Source organism: Brachyistius frenatus, unplaced genomic scaffold, assembly GCF_029030835.1.
Source record: "Brachyistius frenatus isolate BFR_SWC_R1_liver_20210118 unplaced genomic scaffold, ASM2903083v1 Contig_547, whole genome shotgun sequence".
Classification (NCBI taxonomy): Eukaryota; Metazoa; Chordata; class Actinopteri; family Embiotocidae; genus Brachyistius; species Brachyistius frenatus.
Window position 1 is genome coordinate 31,110 of NW_027211146.1, and position 25,980 is coordinate 57,089.

General features: G+C 38.1%; 1 protein-coding gene across 1 annotated transcript in view; it reads right to left on the reverse strand.

Annotated features, from left to right (window-relative positions):
• The window catches only part of LOC138614676 (copine-9-like), a 34,507-nt gene extending 10,468 nt beyond the window's left edge, over positions 1-24,039 (reverse strand). The window contains exons 1-5 of the mRNA XM_069688236.1: positions 23,998-24,039; positions 22,417-22,598; positions 12,598-12,725; positions 7,304-7,406; positions 6,106-6,163 (exon numbers count right to left, since the gene is read on the reverse strand). Of these exons, the coding sequence (XP_069544337.1) occupies positions 6,106-6,163; positions 7,304-7,406; positions 12,598-12,725; positions 22,417-22,566 (439 nt within the window). The 5' untranslated portion in view covers positions 22,567-22,598; positions 23,998-24,039. The remainder of the gene's footprint in view (positions 1-6,105; positions 6,164-7,303; positions 7,407-12,597; positions 12,726-22,416; positions 22,599-23,997) is intronic.
• Positions 24,040-25,980: the final 1,941 nt, after the last annotated feature.

Genomic DNA, 25,980 nt, shown 5'->3' on the forward strand with positions numbered 1-25,980 from the left:
TGCTGTCAGTCAAAATACAAAAAAATGCAAAGAAATCCCTTCATATGTGATGTCTCAAAATATGTGTTTGTCAAAAGATGTGCATCTTGCTGTTTCATGATATTACTCACACATTTAATACCTTTCCTTTTTCAGTTCAAAGTAATACAATCTTATGCTGTGATGTGATTTTTTTTTTTTCCTGATATTTAATAGTGCTGCATTCAACTACTTAAATTCCCCACAGGGCTCACCAAAAGTTATTCTAATCATCTAACATTGGTAGCTCACTTGTGGCCATTTTAAAACATAGTTCTCAGACATATCCTAATATAAGTGTAAAGTTTACTTTTAGCAGCGTGGGGAGACAGATAAGTTTAAGGGAGCAAAAAGAAGAAAAGATGCAAGGTGATACTGAAAAAGCAAGAACAGGGTTGTAATATTTTGATTTCAGAAGGCTAATTTCCATATGACGGCCCCTGAAGCTTGACTCTGACTATGGGTGAGTGATGTGTGAAGGTCTTCTTCTCCAGTGGGCAATCCTGGGATTGCAGCAGAACTGCAGCTGAATACACTTATTGTCAAACAAAAGTCACAAGACAAGCGCTTAATTTATTCTCTTTGCCCAGCCACATGTCTGCTTTGCAAGCTTTTTAAACATCACACAGGGTAAATCAGGCACATATCACCTCTGTATGTTGAGTGACAGATGTGTTTTGTCAAGCACAGAGTGCCACTGATAGAAGGGGCATGAAAGGAATATCAAAGATGATTCAATCGAAACATCAGTGAAATTCTGCTTGTGTCACTTTAATTTCCCCAAGTCTCAGGTGCTTTCTTCTTGTGTTGTGAGCGGAACATCTTTCTGCACAGAATTCAGTTAAATTGGTGACTGAGGTAGATGGATCTAAAAATACATTTACCACACATGTACCATCCTGTCCTCTAACTCTCGAGCCTCCTTTCTCTGCTTCTTCTCCTGCCATACTCTGCCAGCTATTTGCTGTAATTTATCTGTTTCTGTTACACACAAGTGTTCACCGTTGACACTCAGCACTGAATATTACGTTCCAAAGGGAGCTCTCTCTTCATTCAGCTAGAATAATTTGCGGCTTTATCTTCCCTTATCAAGTCATTGAATTCAAATCATTTTCCCAATTAACTTTTAGAAAAAGACACATTTACTTTACAGTGCTACTTAGATGGTGAATATGAGGAGTCTCCTTCTCCATTAGCTGTTCTGTTTAGAGGACTGGTCTTAGCTTGACAATACATTAAAAACAGATCCAACTGTCCTGCTGGTCGCAGATTGATTCCATACTATTTTTTACAGAATTGGATTTAAACTAGCAACTGCTGGATAAAAACATGATTGCTAAATTGTTTCATGTTCATTATTTCTGATGACACAGCCTTGGCCTTTAATAAAAAAATTTAAAAAATAAAAAAAAATAGTGTGTTTGTTGCTGCTTCACAGGGATGTGGCTTGATTGTGTAGGCTATATGGCTCTCTCTCTGTATCGAACATTCAACAGGAATATCACTGTTTTTTATTTGGTTTACCTTGTATGCCTGTTTGCCTGCCCTGATTGTTTAGTCTGCTTTACTTTCCTATCCTTTATTTGACTGAAGTTTGAGCAAATTATTGGTAAAATCAATGGTTCTGAAATAGCCTATCAGGATGTCCGCTCCACATCTCTGTCTCGGTGAGATTCCTCTTGGATCTGTCTTGAATCTACATACAGCCATTAATAGGCTGTATGAGGGCCCACTACAAGTCCTTGACCCCTCAGCAATGAGCCATGAGCCCCACACCTGCATGATTAGTGCAGCTTTAAAGAAAATGGCTGACAAGTAATATTGAAACTAGGTTTTATTTTTGAAGCTAGATTTTGTTGGCTCTGATAACTTTAAACTTATGGTCAAATGATTGTTGAAAACAAATAGTATTTTGTCATATTATTTTCAACAATATCAGCACTAAAAGAACTGCTGAAAATAAAATCCAAGCATCACTCAACAGGGCAAGAAGAAAAACCCTAATAATTTAATTGAAGACTTGCTGTTCCTGGCTGCCGGTTAATTACACAGTATGCCCATTTTAAATAAGGAAATTCTCAACATGGAGCTCCAGTTCAATCAGGAAGACTTTCCTTTCGCCCATTCATTCTGAATTGTCACGCTCGGCTTTTCTACAGCTGACTTTGACATTTAGTTAATGCCAGTGTTTAGCGTTTATAAAATGCAGGGTTTTGCTTTATACCTTGAATCATTGAACTGCACTGGGCAGCCTTCTCATAACACCAGGGGAGGAGGCATTTATAATACTACTTACCGCTTCCCTATAACATCATCAGCCCGTGGAGGCCAACGAGTATCATGAATACAATGATGACGAGCCTGTGTCTGGTAAACTGTTTGGAAAAACAGATCCTGCCTTAAACCACCCAAATCAGGTTTTTTTTTTATTTTCAGAAGCAAAAATTTTTCAACAATGTCAATCAGCCAGTCGTGCCACATATGTCCAACTTTAAACATGTTGTCCTCTCTCTAAGTCGGCTCTTATCTCCGTGTGTGTTGCTGCAGCCCTCCTCTACCTCCAATCTTGTCATCCAGGCCCAGGCCGAGCCCAGTCCGCTCTTCATCTCACCCAGATCTTCAGCATCTTCCCCTCACCACCACCAGTGCCTACACCCCAGTTTTTTTTTTGTTTTTTGTTTTTTTTTTCATATTCAACACTCACACTCACATAGAAAATAAGATGACAAAATCACAATGCGGTCTAATACCCAAACCAATTTACATTTCTCATATTCTCCTCTGTTGTGCACTTGGCAATAAAATTCCTTAATTTACTTAGATATTTCCCCCCTGGTTTTAATATTTTTGCAGTCAGGTGTAGAGGTCTGAGACAGGTACCACCTGAGGCTCTGGAGAAACAGAAAAATTCAATAATGCCACGGCATGCATCTGCCAGGACTGTTACAATCTGTGTTAAATGAGCACATATTGATAAATGATTATCATCTTACTCATCGGAGAATGATTGTGCAAAACTAAAGCATTATTTCTTTTTGCATGTCTCTGGGCTGAGCAGTGCAAAAACATCTAAAGTTGGGCTATAACCATATCTGACAAGCCTCCTAACTTTCTCTGTTTGAGTAGTGTGTCCTCATCAAACCGGATGAGTTTTGACAACTTCGAACAAGTAATGTTTTTTTAAGAGCTATTTTTTCTTTCCATTTTAATAACAAACAGTGCTAGTGATTAGTGTGAAAGAGAGCTTGTTAATCTATTTGTTCTTTATGAAGCGAAACAGGAGGAATCCAGACTATCTCTTTGAAAGACTTTCACATCTCCATGGAAACTGAGTTAGTACATAGCCTACTTTTAGGTATCTTTCAGACACAGTGTGTTACCATGTCAAAAATCTTAATCTTAGATAATGCTCAATCAGAGGTCATTTTAAATGATAATTTCATGGTTGTTCCCCACTTTTCCATGGAAGTGACACCAGCAGGACATTGCCTTGGAAATGCCTCTAAGTTGCTTCTCTTGATGCTCAATACATAGAATAAGATCCATTGAAGAATAATAAAAAAAAAAAAAAATCATATGTCTGTGCACTGTATGTTAGCTAGCATGAGAAATCTAAACTCTAATGCTACTGTACGAGTGAGCAGTGTTTCCACACTGGTAACAGTTTCTTCCAGTTCAGTGCAATTTTGGTGTCAATTTTGAGGTGAACTTGCGCCTGCACCTCTACCTGCTCAAACCAGTTCTAAGTGCAGCAGCCGGTGCAGGGATATTTTCGTAGCTTCAGTGGACAAGAACGCACATGAACAGACCTATCCAAAATACCACAACCAGGTTTGCTCATGTCCTATGTATTTCATTCTACTTACATAAATAATTAGAACAAGATTTTTTTTTAATGACAAGTCATACAAAAATGATGACTTGTCAGTTGAATTAGATGTGAATCAGTCAATTGGCGCACGTCAAGATGCAGTAACCAATCTCAGCCATACACTATAAAAAACACTTCGTAACAATTCAAAAGCCTTTTTATATCTACTTGCCTGGTTAGTAATCTAGCCAGGACCGAAACACTGCATCATTTAAGCACAAAAAGATTTTACGCACGGCACCTTAGGCCATGATAATGATTGGAAAGTGATTTAAGCACACTTAAAGCTCCTGACGCAGTTTATTTATCAACACCACAACATCAGTGATGTTTGGAGCACGTTACTTCACCACTGTGCCACGCTGCATCAAGTCAGCCAACCTACTTGTACCTGCACTTACGCTGCACAAAGGCGGACAAAAATAGAGCCCTAAAAGTTCCCTATACTGCAGAGGATAAGTATATTACAGCTTCAGAAATCGATAAATCAACAACACCTTAGATTTTAGCTCACATCAATGCTTCCCTGATTTTAGCAGACCCGGCACATCAATCAACAACAAAAACTCATTATAATTTACAAAAATTATTTTTAAGTTATTTAGATTAGATTCAGATTTATTTTGTTATTTATTTAGCTTATTTGTGTAAACTTCCCTGAAAACTTCACAGAAATCCATTTTCTTTGTCATATAATAAAATTACATGATTGAAGCGGTCATGTGTCTCTCTATTTATGTGTTGCAGAGTCTGATTCTCACTGATGAAGGTTAAAATAATTTAGAAAATAACAAAGATTATACTTAAGAATTTTACCGCATGCTTCTTGTGGGAAGATAAAGTCACAGGAGTCACAGTGAGGAATAACATTCCCGAGCTTATGGTGAGTAGTAAAAGCTGTCATGATGGATAATGTTTTAACACAATACGTGCTATTTAGTATTTGTTATTTTGGGAACCAAGATGCAAGCAGAATTGAGGCAAATATAACTTTCAGTAAATACAGAAAGTAAAAGTTATGAGATGTGATAATGTAAAATAATTTTGCTCTATATTGGCAAAACTGGAATAAGTTAACATTTGTATAAAAAAAAAAAAAAAAAAAAAATAAGTTGGATAAACGCAGAGTTAAAACTCAAGAACTAAAGTTATTGTGCCTAAGTCAAAATTTGACTAAAGAAGGAGTTATTTGATGTATTATAACCTGTGGGGGTCCACTCAGTCCCATTGTTTTCATAACTTAGCACCTGTATATACTTAAACACACCAATACAATTTCAAAGTCATACTGATGAACTCCATATGTTCATTGTCCAACTGCATTTTAGGCATCTATACACAGTGCAAAACATTCTAACTATACCACATACTTCAAACAACTGTGAATAAGATCATTATGAGGACAACAATGCATTAAAGTCGATTGCAGAAGGAATTTTCATCCCCATTTGCTCAGATCAGCTTTACTGCACACAGCAATCACACACTATTCTTAGGGGAATGTTCCATTTGAAATTAACCTACAAAATCATTTAAGAACACGGTGAGGACAGCTCTTGTAATTTGAAATAAGGGAAGTCTATGTGATCCACTCTGGAATTTTTTTTTTTTTTTCAAAAGCACACATTTTATAAATAACTGTAATATCCTGGAGTCATCTGATTAATCATACAGGTTACCATTTTCTATTCAGTATGAACAGGTTGGATTTTTGATTGTTTTTTTTCTCTCTCTCTTTTGCTGCACAGTTAATGACAGTGTCTGTCTGCCCATGGCGCACAGCTCCTTTTAAATTATCACACAGTGTCTGACTGACAGCAGGCATGAGCTGGAAGTGGGAGTGGGTGAGGGGGATAAACAGAGGATTTACATGCCTATGCCATGGAAGCTATGAGAGTCATTAGATGGGCTGGAATTTGCAATACTCTTGTATATCTGAATTATTTTAACAATGCAGCAAGATAGATGAAAACAAAGAAACAGCTGTCTTGGCGAAACTCTTTATGACATCTCTGAAATGTATCCCTCAGCTCTAAACTGATCAATACGCCCCACCACATACACATAGAAACACACGTACACACGCGCACGCACGCACGCACACACACACACACACACACACACACACACACACACACACACACACACACACACACACACACACACACACACACACACACACACACACACACACACACACACACACACACACTTACCATCAAACTCAGCAGGTCCCACTCCTACTATGATTATAGACATGGGCAGTGAGGATGCCTGTGGAGGAAGCACAGAAGGGATATGAGCCAAACTGCAGCTTCCCCACTCCAAAACAACACAGCGCACAATATGCTTAAATACAGCATGTGCATTCATCTATTATGTGTTTGTTTAAAGAGTCCAGAGTTGACTTGTCTCACCTTAATCATCTGTTCTGTTTGTTATCAATAAAATGCAGAGGTTTACCAAAGTTTTGACATATACAGGAACTACGTAGAATAATGTGTTAAGAGGCGAGGCAATGTGATCGAATGAAGCACGTTCACCTGTATGGGCTGAGAGGACATGAAAAGTTAGCTCACCTTTTCCACCAGCCTCCAAGGAAAAAACAAATTATCTTTAAGGTGGGCTTTAGTGTTATTTTCTCCATCAATGGGGCTTCTTAATTGTTCTGTTTTCTTGCTAACAACAAACATTATCTAGTGCCAGAGTGAATACACATTCCTTTGAACTATTACCAGAATTTAACTGCATTTGATCTCAAAACATCTTTTTCATGCAGACTCGGGTATGGTTTTATTCGTCATTGTCTTAGTACTGAAAAGATGTTTATTTTACAAACTTTTTAAGCAAACCTCTCCCTGATTAAGATCAGACTTGAATACTAAAATGGCATCCATATACAAAGCAGAAGATAAATGGTAAACTTATATAAAGCTTTATTAATCTAGCAGTCTACAAGCATCTTAAAATGTTTTCCTCCATTTACACACACCAATGACAGTGTGTGTGTGTGTGTGTGTGTGTGTGTGTGTGTGTGTGTGTGTGTGTGTGTGTGTGTGTGTGTGTGTGTGTGTGTGTGTGTGTGTGTGTGTGTGTGTGTGTGTGTGTGTGTGTGTGTGTGTGTGTGTGTGTGTGTGATAAATGGGTAAATGGGATATGAAGAAAAAATTTGACAAATTCGATATGAAAACCTGAAATTCCGGTGCAGTTTTACAGTCCACAAAGTGCCAAATTTTACACAAAATGCATTGAGACAGGACTTTTCGGTGAAGAAGGATAAACTTTTGAAAAGAAATGCATATTCATACATTTTGTTTCTTTTATTGAGAAGGTTGAAAAGAGTTTTTTTTATATGTCATACAACATGTCAGAAGAGGAAAAGGGTTTTGTGGGCAGTGTGTTGTGTCGACTCACATTGATCACTGCTTCTTTGGTCTGAGCCATGTCTGAGATGACGCCATCTGTGATCATCAGCAGCACAAAGTATTGAGATCCATCAGTCACTTCTGCAGCACACCTAACATCATTAAACACACAAACATATATACATAGGTTAGGCCCCAAACGTGGTCCATGGACAAATGGGTCGGCCCAGGGAGAGGGGATGACAAAAAACTGCAGGTAGCAGCCCCAGTGGAGGGGTCCGGTGGGTTATTTTGGCCAAGATGCTTCCGTCCATTACAAAAAGGGGAGTGAACCAATGCCTCCAGAGGAGTTCCAGCCTGAAAAACCAAATCCACTTCCAAAAAGCTTTGCTCTGCTCCGGAGTCCACCAAGGCTTGATGGGGAAAAGACAGGACTTCCTGGACATTATCTTTGTTTGCTGGGTCCTTATTTAGGTCAGATCATTATGGTTTCTTGTGAATCGGACCCAAAAGCAGAACACAGATAAAATTCAGAACAGTCTTTATTGACAAAGTTGGAAGATTTAAGCACAGAGTCCAGGAGGGAGACAGGAGTCTTTAGTCTTAAGCGGCTAGCCAGAGGCTAGATGGTTGAGACTAGTGAGTCCGCTACAGGGGCGCAGATGTGTCTGACTTCCTCTCCAGCTCTCGGGGGGAGGGGAAGTGGATTAAGGGGCGGATGCCTCCCAGGCCTTAGTCGGTGTATGTGGCAGTGGGGCATGGTTGGGGGTCAGCTACAGGAGAGACTGATTGGGGGAGTGGTTCAGGGAACAGTGCCATAGAGTTAATTAGCTCAGGTGCATTGTGTTACTGATCGGCTCTCTCCCCACATATTCTAGCAGTAGCATGCGGGACGGACTCTCACTCCTGGGGACGCAGAGCAGCAGGGTGGCTGCAGAACTGACGTTGGCCGTGTGCTCAGAGGCACGGCAGGAGAGCACGCGAACTGAGAGATTGTTTTGTTGTTTAAATAAACTAATTTTGACAGTACTTGAGCTGTTGCATGTGTCTCTGTGCTGAGGGAACCCACGGAAGTAACCGACGTGTGTTACCCTCTGCTATGAAACTCTTTATATAGCTGGAAAAAAAAATCCGACTTTTACTAACACTGAAATAAAACATTCCCAACAGCTGTGATGGAGCTCAACACTAAGCCTCAACCTGAAGACGTTAATATGTTAGCGCTGTTGAGCCATGTCCGTTTAAGTGGGCCACTCTTTCTCTTTGGAAAGGCTTATGTGGATCCTGTTGCTGAAGCTGCAGGTATTTCATAAACTAAGAGGCAAAAGGCCTACAAACGATTGGATCCCAAAACACGACTTTAGCTTCTACTGATGATTTGTCAAAAGCCAGATTGCATCCATTATTGGTGGGTCTCATTATTGGACCTGTTACAGACTCTGTCTGTTTACGAACATAGCCATATGTAATAGATATTAAATTCGATAGCAACATGAATGAGGCAAAACTCAACATACCTGAAATGTGTTTCGAAATTTTAAAGTTGTCAGTGAGTGCAAGCAAGGTTACAAAACTGTAACTTTTCTGGTTTCGGCTCTGTGATGTTTATGGATTGGTGTGGAAATGTGGTAAAATCCTGACATTCTGATTTTGTCCTGTTTGCCAAAGCAGCCTATTTAACATACACAGTAAATATACCATAACAATTCATTTTTTCATGCCTTTTATTTTTGGGGGGCTTCCTCTTCGCTGTCTGCGTCAGCAGCCTTACCGTACTAACGAAGTGGACTCATGGAGATACATTACCTGCATTTAATCAACCAAATCTAATGTTAGTGTGAGCACAAAGCTTCAAAGGAACTCAGTGCATTTAAGGTTCTTTCTTATGCAGACCAAACAAATGGGCCACAATCATACTTCATACATTCATAGAGCTTTTACTGTAAATAAAGCTTACATCATGCTCTGCATTTAATTGCACAGCCACCAGATACCCCAAAGGGTAACTACAGGTTGAAGTGGATTAATGGTGGGTACGCCAAAGAGCAATTGGAGAGTTCATCTATGACACGGTTGTTTAAGAGAGTATTTTTGTTCGACACTGGATAGCGTGTGTGTGTATGTTTGTGTTACAGGTCGTGGTTAGGATCCCAGCAGAGGAACGAAGACCTACCGTCTGACTCACTGTTTGATTGGTTCATGAACATGTTTCCAATAAAATCATAAATGGTATTTACAGATAAACAGTGCATCTTATCTGCCCACAAACGCCTACAAAGTGGCGTAGACAATACATAAATACACACTAACAGTTAGAAAGAAGCAGCATATTTCTCATTGGCTTTGATAATATGATTGTTGTTCCAAAAAGAAAATTTGCACGTGGCTGTGTACATATTTATTTACATATGGATTATACCATGCATCTTCCTCCTTCTCCTCCTCCTCTCTCTTGGTCTTCATTACTACTCTAAACCTCCCACATTGGTGACAACAACAAAGAAAACGTGGAGGTGGGGGGAAGATGAAGACACGTAGGATGAGCAGTATGAGGAAGTGCTAAGAGGAGTAACAAGACAAGGATGGGGATTTCTAATTACAATAATAAAGGGGATAACAGTTAAAAGGAATAGGAGGAAACAAGTAAAAAAGGAAGATACAAAAATATGGGAGGATGAGGAAAACAACAAAAAAAAGATGTGGAGGAGGAAGAAAGAAAAGTGTAAAAGTAAAGAAAAAAAGTGTGAGGACAGTGAGCGAGAGAGAAAAAAGAATAAAGCGTCCCGTTCGCTCTCTGACAGATTAACAACAGTATTGCTACTCCATTTGATTATGCAACCACAATCACACTTAACTGGGACAGGATATTATTGCTTCATATGGGTACTAAAAATATAATGGTGGCTAATAACCAACCAAAAGCCATTAAAACCATAACACCATCCATACTTAAAAAAATAGCAGTGGATTTAACTTGTTTTTTTAAAAGAGCTGGTAGGATTCAACAGAAAGATACATTTGGTTAGCTTAGCCTCTTACCTGTTAATGACTTATTTGAAGCACTGACCAAGTGAGTGCATGGTTGTTCAGAAAATAACCAGAAAATTATAAAGTGCACTGAAGCAAAATATTCAAATACTTCATGAGACAATTGCATCAGCTGTTGAAGACAAAAGGCTCAACGATTAAAGTTCCTCTCTACTTAAACTTAGGTTTTGATACGTGTAACTTCTCTTGGATGTTTCACTGTAAAGAGCGACGTAGAATCAGTTTGACACAAGAAGATTGTTTCCAAACTCATCTGAAAGTGGAGCTCAAGAATAGATTGAGTTGAGAGCATGTATATGTGAGCAAAATTTGTGACATTGCAACTAACTTTTAAGCAGGTTCTGGCCCAATAGATGATTTAAACCAAACTTAATGTGGAACATGGAAACCAGTTATTGAGCAAGAACTAAAAGCTGACTTTTAATGATGTAAAGTTGAAAACATTTGCAGCCGGTAGTTAAACTTTTGAATCACATATTTAGAATTTATCAATTAGGGAGGAAGGTATTTGTCATTTGAATTAATTCTAACTAGGTAATTTTGCTTTTTAATTAAATCACAATAATCAAATCCAAAGGGATGCAGATGGAAGTGGGCGGAGTGACCATGTGTGAGCCACAACACAATGAATCCCCATTCTCTAAGCTCTGTGTAGAATGCAACAAAGTATTATCTGTGTATGGATTTATAACTGAGGAAGATAATTTTGTAAGATATTGTCTTTCGTTCAGCTACCACAAATAATTCTACCACCGCACATACCTTAATTAAATAAATAATAAGGCATGATTTGTATTTTCACATAACATCCGTTGCCTGTCCATCAATACATTTGAACCAAATCAAGGGCCTAAGATAGTAAGATAGGATAGAGGGTAGAGTGTCTCTGATGAAAAATGCAAAAGGTAATTACGAAAAAAGATTCCTCAACAATATTGTTAAATGGAATTAGGGAATAGACTGATGATTTGTTTTTCATTTCAATTGTGAGAGAGGCTACTGCAGTGTGTTGATTTATTATCCTCATGCAATATTTTAAACATGATTTTATTAGCCTATGGAAAAAGGTTGACTGCATTTAGTTTATTGCGAACAAGTAATTCAGTGATTGTTGGGCAACTATCAGTTAATAAAATTATTTAAGATTTGCATGCTCAGTGGCAATAAGGATTCCACACTGCTAAAGCAGAACTTTGATGAGGCATCACTCTCCAGTACAAAAAGCTATTGTGATTGGGATATGGAATTAATTTGACTTGGTGAACATCAACTATTACGATATCTTTGTAAACCTTATCTACCCTCACTGATAGCTCACTGGTCAGACTCGTACAAACATCTCATTTATAACTTCATCCAATTAAAGTTTTACACTCGACTGTGAGTCGAAGGTGGTAATGTTATTGTACTGCAACCCCACTCTAACCCAATACAACATACACCAATATTACAATCTGAAAAACCTAAAGTGTGATTTTTCTCCAAAGATGACTGACAGGCAGTTTTACATATTTCCTGTTTGTATTCATGACATGCATGACACAACAGCTGGCTTCCCATGATGGCGCAAGATAAGTGATGTGCGTATGACAATTTGCAGATTCTATGTATACATACTGTATGGGTGTGTATTCAATTTGTGTGTCTAAATTCAAGTGTGCAATGCTGTGAAATTGATTTCAAATAGTGCACATTCCTGCATGAGTGGAAGTGTTGTGGGTGAGTAGGGCTTGCTGGGTTTGATACTTTGACTTTGATCCTTTTTTCCTATACCAATTTTATAAAATCCATTTGAAGAAAAAGAAAATAACACGACAGATTCCGTTACAAATCTTTCGTTTTCATGCCTTTTAGAGGGGGAGAGTGTAATCCCAAGTTATCACTAGATGCTATAATTTACCAACATTCCTGGAATGCCTTGGAAGCTATTGCTTGATGCTACAATTTACCAATGTACCATACATGCCTCACATGTCATCAGTAAACACTAGCTTGCTGGCCGAGCACAGAGAAGAATCCTTTTACTGCAGTGCATGCTACTCAGATAGGTGTATGGCCAAAAATGTGTTTATAAACAGTGAAATAAGGTGTCCCGAGGGAGACTTAATACTATGTAAGCATAGAAAAAGTGATGCGTTTTAAAACGAAAACGTGCTAGTGTGGTAGTGTAGGTATCAAAATTTGGTACTGAATGACAAAGCATTTTATGCTGGATACCACAAACAAATTGGTCAATTCCATAAAAAAGTATCACAGTTCAGTCCCCAACCCTGTGGGTGTTGGTGTGTCTCTCACCGAGCCACCTGGTTGATGACAGGAGAAAAGTTGGTTGGGCCATACAGCTGAACAGTTCGCAAGCTTTGGAAATAAGCCTCTAGTACACCTTCGATCCCCACACAATTTGGGTTTTCTGTATCGGAGTTCTGCAAAAGACAACATTCAGTTAGTGAGACAACATGAAAGCATTGTATTCATGTTAAATGATGTTTTGACCAACCATAGAGCCCTACAGTAAATATTGTGACATCACTTACAGAAAAAAACATGACTTTCCCATGTTTTCCACGGGTGACACATGTATGATACATGTTTACCACATGTTGCAAAATATGATAACTGAAAATGTGTGCACAATCACGACTTAATTCTGAAAGAATATAGCTACGGTTCTTTGTTAGAGGTGGGCTGCAGTAGTTTTGGATCCGTCCCAATTTGTTTAAAGACAATTTTGGAGATCGCATCACATAATATTTATATTGTAATCCAGTTATGCAGCATAGTTTCAAAACATTAACAATCAACGTAGACTTTATGCAGGGAAAATCAAAAAAACAAAAGGAGCTATCAATGAAAAGACTATACTGTTGCTTTGCCTAATCATGTCCACCCTAGCTTTAATTACCTCATTTATATTCTTTCATACCTTCCCTTACTGAAAGGCCGAGTGAATGAGGAGAGAGCATTTCGAGCAGAACCACGTGGTGTTTAAGTGATTTTCCCTTGTCCCGATTGACCAGTTGGTGAGTAAGCCTCTTTCTTTTTCTGGCTCATCTTCCTTTTTAGGCCATTCCATGATGAATCTCAGTACTTAATGAGTTTGCCTGTTGGGTTTTTCAAGTTATGTTGGTAACATTCCCGATAGCAATGATTTATTTCTAGGCTTCAGTTTTTTTAGATACTTTGTTTTTTTAAGCATTTTATTAGACGTCGAGAAGGCTTTGATAAGCAGTCCTTGTAATGCATTATTAACTGGGTTGTGTTTGGGACCTCCAAAACTCCCCTGGTTCACTTTTGATCGTTTTTGGGTCATTGCAATCCTTTTGGATACAAAATTGTGTAACCTCCAAGTCTTTTTTTTTTTTTAAAGATATTTCAGTATGGACTGACAGTCAGTCCAGAAAGTAGATTGAGCTGGAGCTCCACTTGGAGCTCTGATCAAAGCATTTTGTTGTTTCATGTTGCCAGTGTTGCAGCTGTGGGTTCCAATCTTGGAATGGTCATTGCTTTGACTGGACTAACGTTCAATTTCCCCATCACAAATGCATGGGTACCTCTACCATGACCTTTATGAAAATTGGGAAACTTGCAGTACTATTGTTCGCTTGCATCACAAAAGTGAGAAATCCACTGGAATTATGGAATTACTTCATCTCATCAATGCTTATCCTTACAGAGTTGTTGAAGTATTTGCTTTTCCTTCAGTATGAAACGGGCAAGAAGACCAAAAGGGTAATACACTGAGCAAACAGTGGAGAGTCTACTCCTTCTGGCAAAGACTAAGGTGTTAACAGGAACTGTGCTGTCATCAGTCTACATTGCCATTTGTGTTACATTCCATTGCCATCCAAGCTAAACACTGTGGTTGAAGTCAATGGTTGATATTCCACCAGACATGCCGTGGCATGCATTAGCAGCATACCAGGAGCAGCTTGCAGCTCCACTGCATTAAAGATTCGTGCCGAGTCAATTTCGATGGGACTGTGACAGAGAGCACATCAATCTGCACAGAGTAGAACAGTTGGGGAGAAATGCAAAAGAGCATCTGGTCAATTTTTAAAGATACAAACAACCTCTCCTGAATGTGGCCAAGACCAGAGAGATGGTGGTCGACTTCAGGAGGAAGACGATGGCTCCACAACCGCTGAGAGTTCTGGGAGAGGATGTGGACATGGTTGAGGAGTACAAGTACCTGGGTGTGTCCATCGACAACAGACTGAACTGGAAGACCAACATCAACGCTGTCTACAAGAAGGGGATGAGTCGACTCTTTTTCTTGAGGAAACTTCGATCCTTCAATGTGTTGGCATTTAATACTCAAAACTTTAATAGTTTAAGCTTAAGATTGTCTTTGCATAATATTATTCCTATTCAGATTGTAGAAAAAATATCCTGAGCTGAAGAGAGTGCTACATTAATACAGAATCCCTCCATCCACAGAAGATACAAATGACGTAAACTATTTAGACTGTATGTCATCACAGTTCTATCACATTTAGCATGTGAAAAACTTTAAACCATGGTGACACATTTATTAAATACCATATGTTAACATATATATGTATATATAAATATCTTTTTTTTTGCAGTGATCCCATACAGTAGCTATTGACGGCTAATCATCTCCTCGATCAAAGGCATTTCAAACACATGCTCTGAGGCTTTTTTGTGATCATTCTCCAAGATTCATTTTTAATTATTTTCCTCTGAGACTATAATTTTTGTTTAGTAATATGGGTTTCTTTAAAGTATCAAAACAGCTTAATTAACACAGAAGGCTGTGCTAATTAAGCACTACCACAGACGAGCGATGCAGTAGAAACACCGGCCTAATCAGTGTGAAATAACCCTTATAAAAGACATATTTTATCAAGTGTCCTTGTGATGCAGATATTGCTTTGACGTACATTAACTGTTCATGTATTACAAATGTGAGCTATTTAAAATTGCATGTGTTTTCATATGTAGTTAATGTATACAAAGTCAGCTGGTTAATGAATTACTCTGACCTTTATATGAGCCGGATATGTGTCTAACGTGTTATAATTTATAAACATAACCTTTTATGTAATTAAACAAAAATACATGGGTTTACATTTGACGTTTATTGTTTTTTGATACATATATTCAAATTCAGCATTTCGTTGGATAAGTTAATTGGGTAATTTGTTAAAACTGTCAATGGTTAAGTTATCTTCAGGTTGTATTATTATAATTTTCTTTTTCTTGCGCTACCCTTCTGTTGGTCTGGCGGAAGACTGACCTTCAAAGTAAAAGATTGACCCGAGGTCATGAGCAGTGTTAAAGAGCCGCACACTATACTAAGTGCTTGCTAGAAAAGGATTGGTAGGGCTGGAAAAATGATATAGCTTGTTTATAATGTAGTTCAACTTTATAAGTTGACTTGATATTTTCATTTTCTTTCTCACATAAATAGTTGATATTAAATTGGTGGAAAACTGTTTGGTTAGTGTTTAATTGCAACTGATTTAGTGACTTTTTTAATCTCATGTAGTGTATCACATACAGCATCCTGTCAAAAAGAGGTGTGTTAGAGTTTCTCTCTTCTCAAATTACAAATTTCACAACTCTCTCTGTACTTGACCAATAGGAGCACAGAACACTCTTCCAGTCACAGCATGGCAAACCAGGACATAGCCAATATTGTTCTCTTTGTGCAACCAAAAGACAGGTCAACAGTAATTTTTTTCTGAGGCTTTCCAAACAAAAGACAGTTTTTTGTTTTCGGAAGTTGGTCATGATAGCCCCGTTTTAAATTCAGTTTTGTTTTATAAGTTTCTTTTGTGGTAAATAGAAACCATATGTTTTTGCTTGGTGACTGAGACCTCACTATAATCACAATCTGTATATGAGACATATACTATGAAACCCAACACTAAAACATTCGATGAACTATAAATTGCTCAACGTGCTTTGAGAAGTTTTCCAACAATAGCTTCTCCCAGGTAACTCTGGGATTTGTCACGCTGAGGTGAATTCTAATTGGGAAAGCTGATTGAGATGCCGCTTGCATTGAAATGAGAAAAAGGTATGCATAGTGATGAAACTCGACAAGCCAGATGCTGACACTCTTGTCCTCGACTTCTGACTTGAGAGAGCCAGTAAGATCAGGGGATTTGACTAACCTGATTGAAAATGACAGTTTCAGGTCAGAGAAACTTGGGTTAAAATTTCCCCAGTCCACTAATGAAAAGCATGAGGTATGTCATTGAGATATTAACAACCATGCATAGATCTGGAAATAGTATTATCTTCTTTAAAATAAAAACTACTAATCTTCTCCTGCAGCCTTGGAGAAGCAACAAATACTCTACTATTACATGTTTACCTCCCACCTACATTTTTTTCAAGCTTCTAAGGTAACTGTCAAATGGGAAAGTTGTCTGGAATAAGTCATTATTTTTCATTTTGCAGCTTTGATCATTTCCATATTGGCCATACTATTGGCTGACAATGCAAAGCTAAGTAGTACATCCTCAAAATGTGCAACTGCCTGTTCGTCTGTCTGCTCTCTATTCTTTCTCCATCACTCCAATACCATCAAATAGATGAACTTCTTTTCTCTCGGCATGCAGCATGATTCATAGTGTTTTTTTTCCTCCCACCTTTTGTTCCTTTCCTCTGCCTTAGTCATCTACTTCACAAGACTACTCCACAATGCCTACAGCTTGTGGGATTACACAACCTTTCTTTTCATTGATTTAACAACTTGTCCTGAGTCAAATTGCTATGTGTTATTGAATACATTGTAAGGGGTAATTTAGTTGAGCCAGATACAGTTTGTTTCTAATTTGAACATGAATTAATGTATTGATATTCTCTAACTCTTTATGTTGTCTATAGTGCCTAGTGCACATAAAGTGATTTCAATGGGTGACTAACATTCATGTTGATGATAACAGTAACAGCCTCATAACTGCATCTATTTGATTATTAGACTAAACTGGCTTTTCTTAGAATGTAAATACACCAATTCACTGTTTTATTCACCCTCAATCTTGTTCTGACATACGGCATAGAAATTGAGGATTTAATAATATTTTCTAAAAATCCTCTTTTTTCTAAACATTTTTAAGAACATTTGAATTTACAATAATGAAGTAAACAGCATTTGGGGAAAAAAATAAATACTATAGATGTCCATCTAATAATGCTGTAACCAAATTTAAGAAAGTGATTCCATCAACGTTACTCACACACTGTCATGGTCCCACCAGCTTTCCCTGAATAGCGTTGTTTTCCTTGTGTTTTCAACTCTTCATGTTCCCTGTTTGTCTCTGGCTGTGTTCCAAATAAAGCACTTCCCTCAGTACACTCACAAATAGTACTCTTTCACGTGAGTACTCTGACTTGTGTAGTACTTGAACTGCAACAGGGTAGTGTAGCAGATGACCCAAAGATTCCTTCCTCCAGGTCAAACAGCCATCTACCCTTTCTACAACCCTTCATCCAGAGACGCCATGATGTCTGACCTTTCTCCTCCGCAGGACCACAGGTGTGGACCTGGTACAACCCTTCCCCTAACTTCCAGATCATAAACCCTCTTTTAGTCTGAAATTTCCCAGGGTTGAAATACTTTTTTTTTATCACCTTTTAGGAACTTTAGCTGTCATAATGACAGCTCCATTTCTGACCAGACTAACACTTATGGACCAAAAACATGGATGAAGGGTCACCTCTGTCTCCCACACACTCTCTCTGTCAGTGTGACCAAATTACTTTACGACCGCTTCTCAGACCAGTGTCCATAAACCAAGTGTGATGTCTTACATAACAATCTTGATAAGAACCAGAACCAAATTCCAATCTCTCCCCCTGTTGCCACATGACCCTTTTTGCTATCTGGTGTTAAGAAAGTCTACAAAATAACCCATGAACTTTATATAACCAAAGATTGAACTATTATGAAGCTCAACCATTTATTCATCATGTTATCATGTATGTTACAATCTTTCCCTGTGTGTGTAGTAAACTGGAGATGTGAAAAAGATTTGAGTGTCCTCCCAACATGCAGGACGCTGTCTCTCACCTTCCCTCCCCCCTCCCTCTCTTCCTTTCTATTCATTAGATAGTTTACGTATATTGAAATTAACAAACACTTTCAATGTAATCTGTACTATAGTTTAAATAGTGTTTGGTGGAGTGAAACAAGGGAATCTTTTATTATTGCGTTTTCAATTGATCAAACAAAACCAAAGAAGCCTCTCCAAAATCAGCAATGGGAGGGTCTGATGAAGCAGTCGTCTTAGCTTTGTTCCATTGCTGCTCAGTCTTTGTTGTTACCGCGGTCTTCATTTTTGTTAAATATATTTTTCTTACAAAGCAGCATACTGGAACAACTCTGTCACTCAGAGCTCAAAACATTTTTGTTTAAGCCAAGGAAGAACAAGTGCCATCAGTTATTTTGTAAATCTAGCATTCTACAAGATTTATTTTTCTCAAAGTCGTCTTCCCCCATTGTACCAATCACCAGTACTCTCCTGAGCCTGCCAATGCTTGGCCGGGACCGCTGCTGTCCATTAGCAGTACAATGATACTTATGGAACAATAAGCACTATTGTGTTTTTTTTTTTTTTTTTTTTACAACAGCTACAGTTTCCTCAGACACTGCAATCTGAAAATATTTTAGGTCAGGGGCCCCTTTCTTTCCGGTACCTTGCCAAGATGGCAACCGTTGAGTGTAAAAAATGCTCAGCATTTCACACTAAATTTTTGGACCGTTTTGAGTGCGTCATCTGGGTACCTATAGTGAACAGCTTGTTTCCATATTTGAAAGTGGGAACGCACTTCCCCGCTCAAAATAATAAGTGATAGTACGTAAGTATGCCATTTGAAACACAATGGCTGTTTCTGTTTTTCTCTGCGTTCTGTCTCTGAATCTGAGTTCCTGGCTGATGACACATACCTGTCTCTCATCTACACTGCTTATTAATCAAAAGTTATCCTCTTGTGTTAAGCAAGAACTAACCCCGTCTCTCTCTGTTCAAGACCATCATCCTGTCAATCAGCAACTCCACACCAGCTAGTCTCCACCATCCATCATCTATACCCGCCTTATCCGCTGGAGCCCATCTGACTTTGGGCGAAGGCAGGGTGCACCCTGGAATGGTCGCCATTCCATCACTGGGCCAACACAGAAAGACACACAGAAACAGAAAACCATTCACGCTCACATTCACACCTACAGGCAATTTATAATCACCAATTAATGCATGTCTTCGGTTGGTGGAAGAAACCCAGAGTAACCAGAGAAAACCCACGCAGGCACAGGGACAACATGCAACATCAACACAGAAAGGCTCCCAGCTGAGGTTGGACCCCGGAGCCTTCTTGCTGTGAATTGATTATGCTAAACAGTGCTTAACTGTACTGCCTGTCAATCTACACCAATTTTACAAAACAAAATTGTGACTATTAGGAAAACCCTTAGTAACTATTAGGGAAATGAATAACATCCTTTCTACAGCTGTCACAGAGGTATCACCAGGACAGATGATTCAGAAATAGCTGTAAGACCTCATTTATACTTAGAGTACTTCCCCACAATAGGTAACTTCAAACAACTAACTACCTAACTAACATCTAACTAAATAGCTAACTAACTTTATCTCAACCATGAACATGTCTTTTAGACTCCATCCCAACTGGACTACTCAAGGATGTTTTTCCCTTCATTAAAACTTCCATACTAGAGTTGATCTCTATATTCTGTCTTCTTCAATCTATGTTTATGAACTGGCTAAGTACCGCAGGCTATAAAATAATGAAACCTCTTGGTCTTAATCTAAGTGCTTTAGCCAACTATATCCAATATGCTCTTTATTTCTGAAATCACAAATTTATTATATTGCCAATGATCTTCTGCATTGCCTCAGAAAATTGACTTTTCTTTATACCTGTAATGCTAGATCGTAGTGCTGCATTTGACCTAACTGATCACAAAATTAGATTGTAGGGATTAGATCATGTAATTGAAATGAAGGGAACTGCACTAGACTGGTTTAAATTGTATTTATCAGATATATTCAAATTTGTTCATGTCAATGATGACTCTTCTGTGCACGCAAGAGTTAGTCATTATGTTCCACAGGGTTCTGTGCTAGGACCAGTACTTCTCATGTTATACATTCTATCCTTAGGTGATATTCAGGTGGTTCTGCCAGAGGTTTTTTCTTCTATAAAAGGGAGTTTATCAGACCGTCACTCGTGGGAATTATTGAATTGTTGGGTTTTTCTCTATAATGTTGTAAGGTCTCGATTTATATGTAAAGTGCTCTGAGATGACTTAGGTTTTCATACATGTCAAATATCTTATATAAATAAAACTGAATTAAGAGTAATTGTTGCTGGGCAACAGGGCTCAGTCCTCCTCTTCAGGAATAGTACGTTGCCCTCAGTTGGTTGTGTCACTTATATTGAGGTAATTAGATTGAACAAATTAATTTATTAACATGCACTTCTAAAACCATTATAATCTGTAATAATGACTGTGCTATAACTACATTTTGACAAAAGGTCCATCTGTATGAAAGGGTTTCAACGACAGCATTTTTACTCACAATCCTATTGGTTAACAGAAGGTTTTTTCAAAGTCGTCATCAAACAAAGTATTTCTCATACTAGTGGATAGATTTACTGTTGAATATTGATAGTGATTTTTCCTGGCACTTCTTTTTGACCTATATGGACTGTGTGATTTTGTTTTTGGCTTAAGTCAGTCCTGCAGAAGGCCATGAATAGATATGGGCTCATTTCAAATCCTAGCAAAGATTTTGTCAGGGCTGACACGTCCTTAACATATAACCTTTTTAAAAAAGCAAGTTGAACTTGACAAATGTGTTTCAAAGGTGTTGCAACATGTAGCCAATATGTGAAAACAGGTCATTCATTTTGAGTTTGTGTTAAAATAAAAATAAGTTCTTATTCACCGAATATCACAAAATGTCATGTGATTATATTCAACCAATGTAGGGGCCTGAGCAGATGTTTGTGGTATTTTTTACTAAATGCAGAGCACAGGAAAATGGGTCCTTGACTTTGAGCTGAAAATAAACATATCAGACCCAGATCTGTTTTAATGTATCTTATGTTTTTCCTTTGTGTGTGTTTTGTTCAAAATCTTTATGTTGCAATTTGGTCCTTTTATCACCACAACATCACAAGCAGCAACAACAACATCAAAACTAAATAAGGTATGTGTAAGGGTGAGTCCAGTAGAGGTAGTTTGTCAAAGGTTCATTGTGTGGTCAACAGCAGCACTATTGCGGCACCTTGGAATCCGTCAATGGAGCCTGCAGCAGGTAGTGTGGGAGATGGCGGAAGCAGCTGAACAGGGCGGTAACAGTAAGGAATGGTATTGGTGGTTTTGTATAGCGTGTATGATCTTGTGGCTTTGAGCAAAAATAATGTTGCCAAAGTTTTTAGGCACAGGTCATGCTAGATTAGATGTTAAACAGGTAGAGCAGGGGTGGAGTATTGAGGGGAGTAGTCCTGGGATGCCAGGCTGTTGAGTCTTCCTGAGGTGTTGTGGGCCTCATTTGATGAAATACCAGTGAAGGGAGGTGCCCACTTGATACTGCACACTCTCATCATGTTGCCAAGGCTTTTTTTTTGTATAAGTGGTTTCTACTTTGGTGTATTAGCATAGAATACAATATTAGTTTGTGAGATGTTTGGCAGATATTGAGTCAATTGACCCTTGCAGTGTTATTCAGCAGAAATTTGATACATTTGTGTGCTGTAAAATGTAATTTTGTGTAATTTCTATCATTTATTGTATAATTTAAATGAAAATCATCCCATCTGGCTGCTGATTTGAGGTGTTCTGGTCATGGTGCTCTGCCCCATTAGGACAACAATTTTAATTTCCGAGGGAAGTGTATTTTCATTTGTTAATCCGTTGCTAACATCAGTCACTGTGCATGCAATGAGTAATTAACTAAGGGTGAATTTATAAATTCCTGCACACTTTGGGTTATCTTCTGTTACTGCCAGCCCCTTTCTGCTGCTGCACCTACATTAACTAAAATAGCCCACGCAGTCCATGCTCATCACACTTAAACAGTGAAGAACAGTCTTTTCATCAGTGTGTCTTACCAGTGGGAAGGCATGGGAAATCTTGCCGTCTGGGGGAAGTTTAGCTCCAAAGCCATATGCTGGGAAGAGTTTGTCACTGTCATAGTCCTGAATGATCTCCCCCACAGCCTTCAAAGCCATGGCATAGGCATTCATCTGGTATGGACTCATATAGTGCAGGGATGTGGGCTGGGATGGGTTACCTAGAAAGAGAACAAACACCACACCCAACACATTAACACACACACGCATACACATTCAACCACATCGTGGAATGGGATGAGAAAAAAACATGCTGCTACATTAACTACAGTACCTAATTCCAGAAAAATATTTTTTTCTAAATTACCATTTGAACAAAGATGCCCACATAAGCCATTAACAGCTGCAAAATTGTAAAGCTAAAATTAACAACCTTGTGCTCCATGGATAAGAGACACTTGGGAGCATTTTGAAATACAATGTCTCCTTATTCTTATCACTCAGCTAGACTGAAACATAAAAGCTTTATAACAATCAATAAGTGGCACTGATATTATTGAACGTGTTCTAAAAAATGTCCACTGCAACTGTACTAAATTTGATGCAACAGAAATTAAGCACAACAAATGTTACTTTACTTCCAGTCATAGTATAACCGGGTGGGCTCGTCATTGAATGTGCTATGCTCAGAAATCTTTAAAAGTGGCCCAGTTGCAGTTTTAAAACATATCGCCTGTGTCCTGCACAAGGAGCTTCACATGTTGACCACATACTGTATGTATTAAAAAATCAAGATATGCTATTATGACACATTGATTACGGCCATGATTAATAATTGATACAACGGGTAAAGGATACAATGTATACAATTCAAAAAATATAGACAGACCCTTAAGAAATAGCGGTGTTGACATTGTGTCATAGACATAGGCATATGTGTATGGTGTTGCAATGACAACCCATCCTGTACTGTAAAACCACAGTGTGCTTCAACAGGTGATTAACAGTGAGTTAATACCGTCTAGTATGCCCTTCATGCACCAGAGGAAGAGGAAGTACAGTACTTGTTACAACCCCGTTTCCAAACAAGTTGGGACAGCGTGTCAAATGTAAATAAAAACAGAATGCAATGATTTGCAAATCACATAAACTCGTATTTAATTGCAAATAGAACAAAGACAACACATCAAATGTTGAAATGGAAACATGTTATCGTTGTATCTAATTAGTGATGAGATTATCCACCGGATGTTGTTTTTGTTTGTTAGCATTACACAACTTTTCCAGTCTTATGTTGCCCCTGTCCCAACTTTTTTGAAATGTGTTGGTGCCATCGATTTCAAAAAGAGTACATATTTTAAATAGAAACAATAACATTTCTCAGTTTCAGCATTTAATATGTTGTCTTTGTTCTATTTTCAATACGATATGGGTTTACATGATTTGCAAATCATCACATTTTGTTTTTATTTACATTTTGCACAGCGTCCCAACATTTTTTGAAAACAGGGTTGTAAATTAAAAGCTGAGACAATAACAAAGACTGCAGGTAAAACACTTTCATCAAGCGACACATGTGAGGACATTACTTGCATGCATTAATATGAAATACTGTCTTACCATTGGACGCTGTGAAGTCTATGGCCACAGTGAAATTGAGCTGTGTCCTGGTGGGATATTGAACACATCTGTATTATTAAAGAACAAACATTTTGGTATATCAATTTGTCATGTGTTTGTGACTAATTGGTTCCTGCTTGGTTGTATAGATTATATATACATAATAGAATGATTCTATAAACAGATCATTTTTACTGTCTTTTCTTCAATAAATCCTATATATTTATATGTTATTATTATCTTCCCTGCCTGGTAAGAGTTAGTTCAGCTTACTGAACAGCCACATAAAACTGCCTATTTTAGTGCCATTGTTCATCACATAGGATGTAAAACCAGCACATTTGGACATTGTCGAAGAAATAAAAAGTGTGTCCTGCTCAAAGTTCAGCAGTAAACCCTGCCTAGCTGCTGGCAGCGATGTCAGCCAAACCCTTGGTGGCTGCTGATGGAGAAGTTTTTTTTGTTTTTTTTTTAAAGTATTTTGACTTTTGTTCCAGTATCCGGTTTAAAAGAAGTTTAGTTTACTTGAGTGACCGTCAGCACTGGAAAAGAGAGCAGCCAACAGACGAGCCATCCTGTCCTGCACCCACACAGCGTTGTGTTGCACTGTCCTTACCCTCTGACACGACCCATAGGAGTGAAATGGTAGAAGGATCACTATTGAAAAATAACTCTTAATAACAATGTCACCTCACAACTATGTAATAATCTGTATGCACAAATGACCTATGCGGGTTTATTTATAAAGACAATATCTACCATCATTCAGCTTTTTTTCCATCACAGTTAGTTTTGGTCATTTTAGGGAAATATTTAGTAAGGTGTACAACTTGCCATGCTGTTGCACCTGCGTTTTTGTGTACAAGTGAAGTGATTTAAAATGTGAATTGACTAGACATTTTGCAGAGATTTCAGATTTTTACCTGCACAAAAACCATTTAAATTAATGGGGTGTAATAGACAATAAAATACCAGGTTTGACTGAACACAACCGTGGAGGGAAAATAGAGAAGGTCTGGGGTAGTGAGAAGTCACTGCATTATGACTTTAGAGCTACATGCAACTAAGTAGAGGTTGACTTCACTGATGTGTGTAGTTCTTGAAATAGGTAAATATGTAATCTCAACATTTCATTTTTTTAAATCCTTTTCGTTATAATAATTTGTGGATCCATGTTATGTGGGCATTGACTTTGCTATGATTTCAAGGTGTCAGTCCACCCTGATTAAACATTAGACGGAGCTCTTACCCTCCTCTGATGAAGTCAACAAATGTGCATTCTGATTCCACTTTGAAAGACAGCAGAGTCACCTTATAGGTGGTGAGACAGTGATGAAGAAATGAAAAAAGGAAGAAGCAAATAACAGTAGAGCAGAGCAGGGGAGAGAGGACAAAAATAGAGGATTACAGGGAGACTCATAACAAACACCATTACATTTACTGCTCTGAAAAATCGCTGCTGCTATGAGTCAATCTAAGATGTAACAGATGCTGATGAAGCAAAATATGTCTTACCGTCCCTGAATTAACGTATTTCTTCTTCTTGCCTTTCTTTTTGGGATTCAAAACCTTTACCGCAAGAAAGAAAACAATAAATTTGCTTTTGGACAAACATGCCTGAGCAACTGTGCAGTCTTTAAGTGTGTTTCTGAGCTCCTGTGAGTGAATGTCAATAATGCATTGTCTTCAGATGAAGGCCATAATTCATATTATAAGAAATAAATAGATAAATAAATAATATATAAGGCTGTAAAGGAACAAGTTCCTAAAACATTCTCAATGTTTTTTTGTAACGTCTTCACATTCAGAATACGACAGTTTGGATAAAATATTTGTTCCCTTTTAAATTATTATTATGTTTCTTCTTTTTTGCTATACATAATTTACCTCGTAGACATTGAACTGACTTTGGCCTCTGGACAGTTCTCTGTAGCTGGTGGTGAACTCTCCAATAAAGTCATGACTGGAATAAAGAAAGAGACA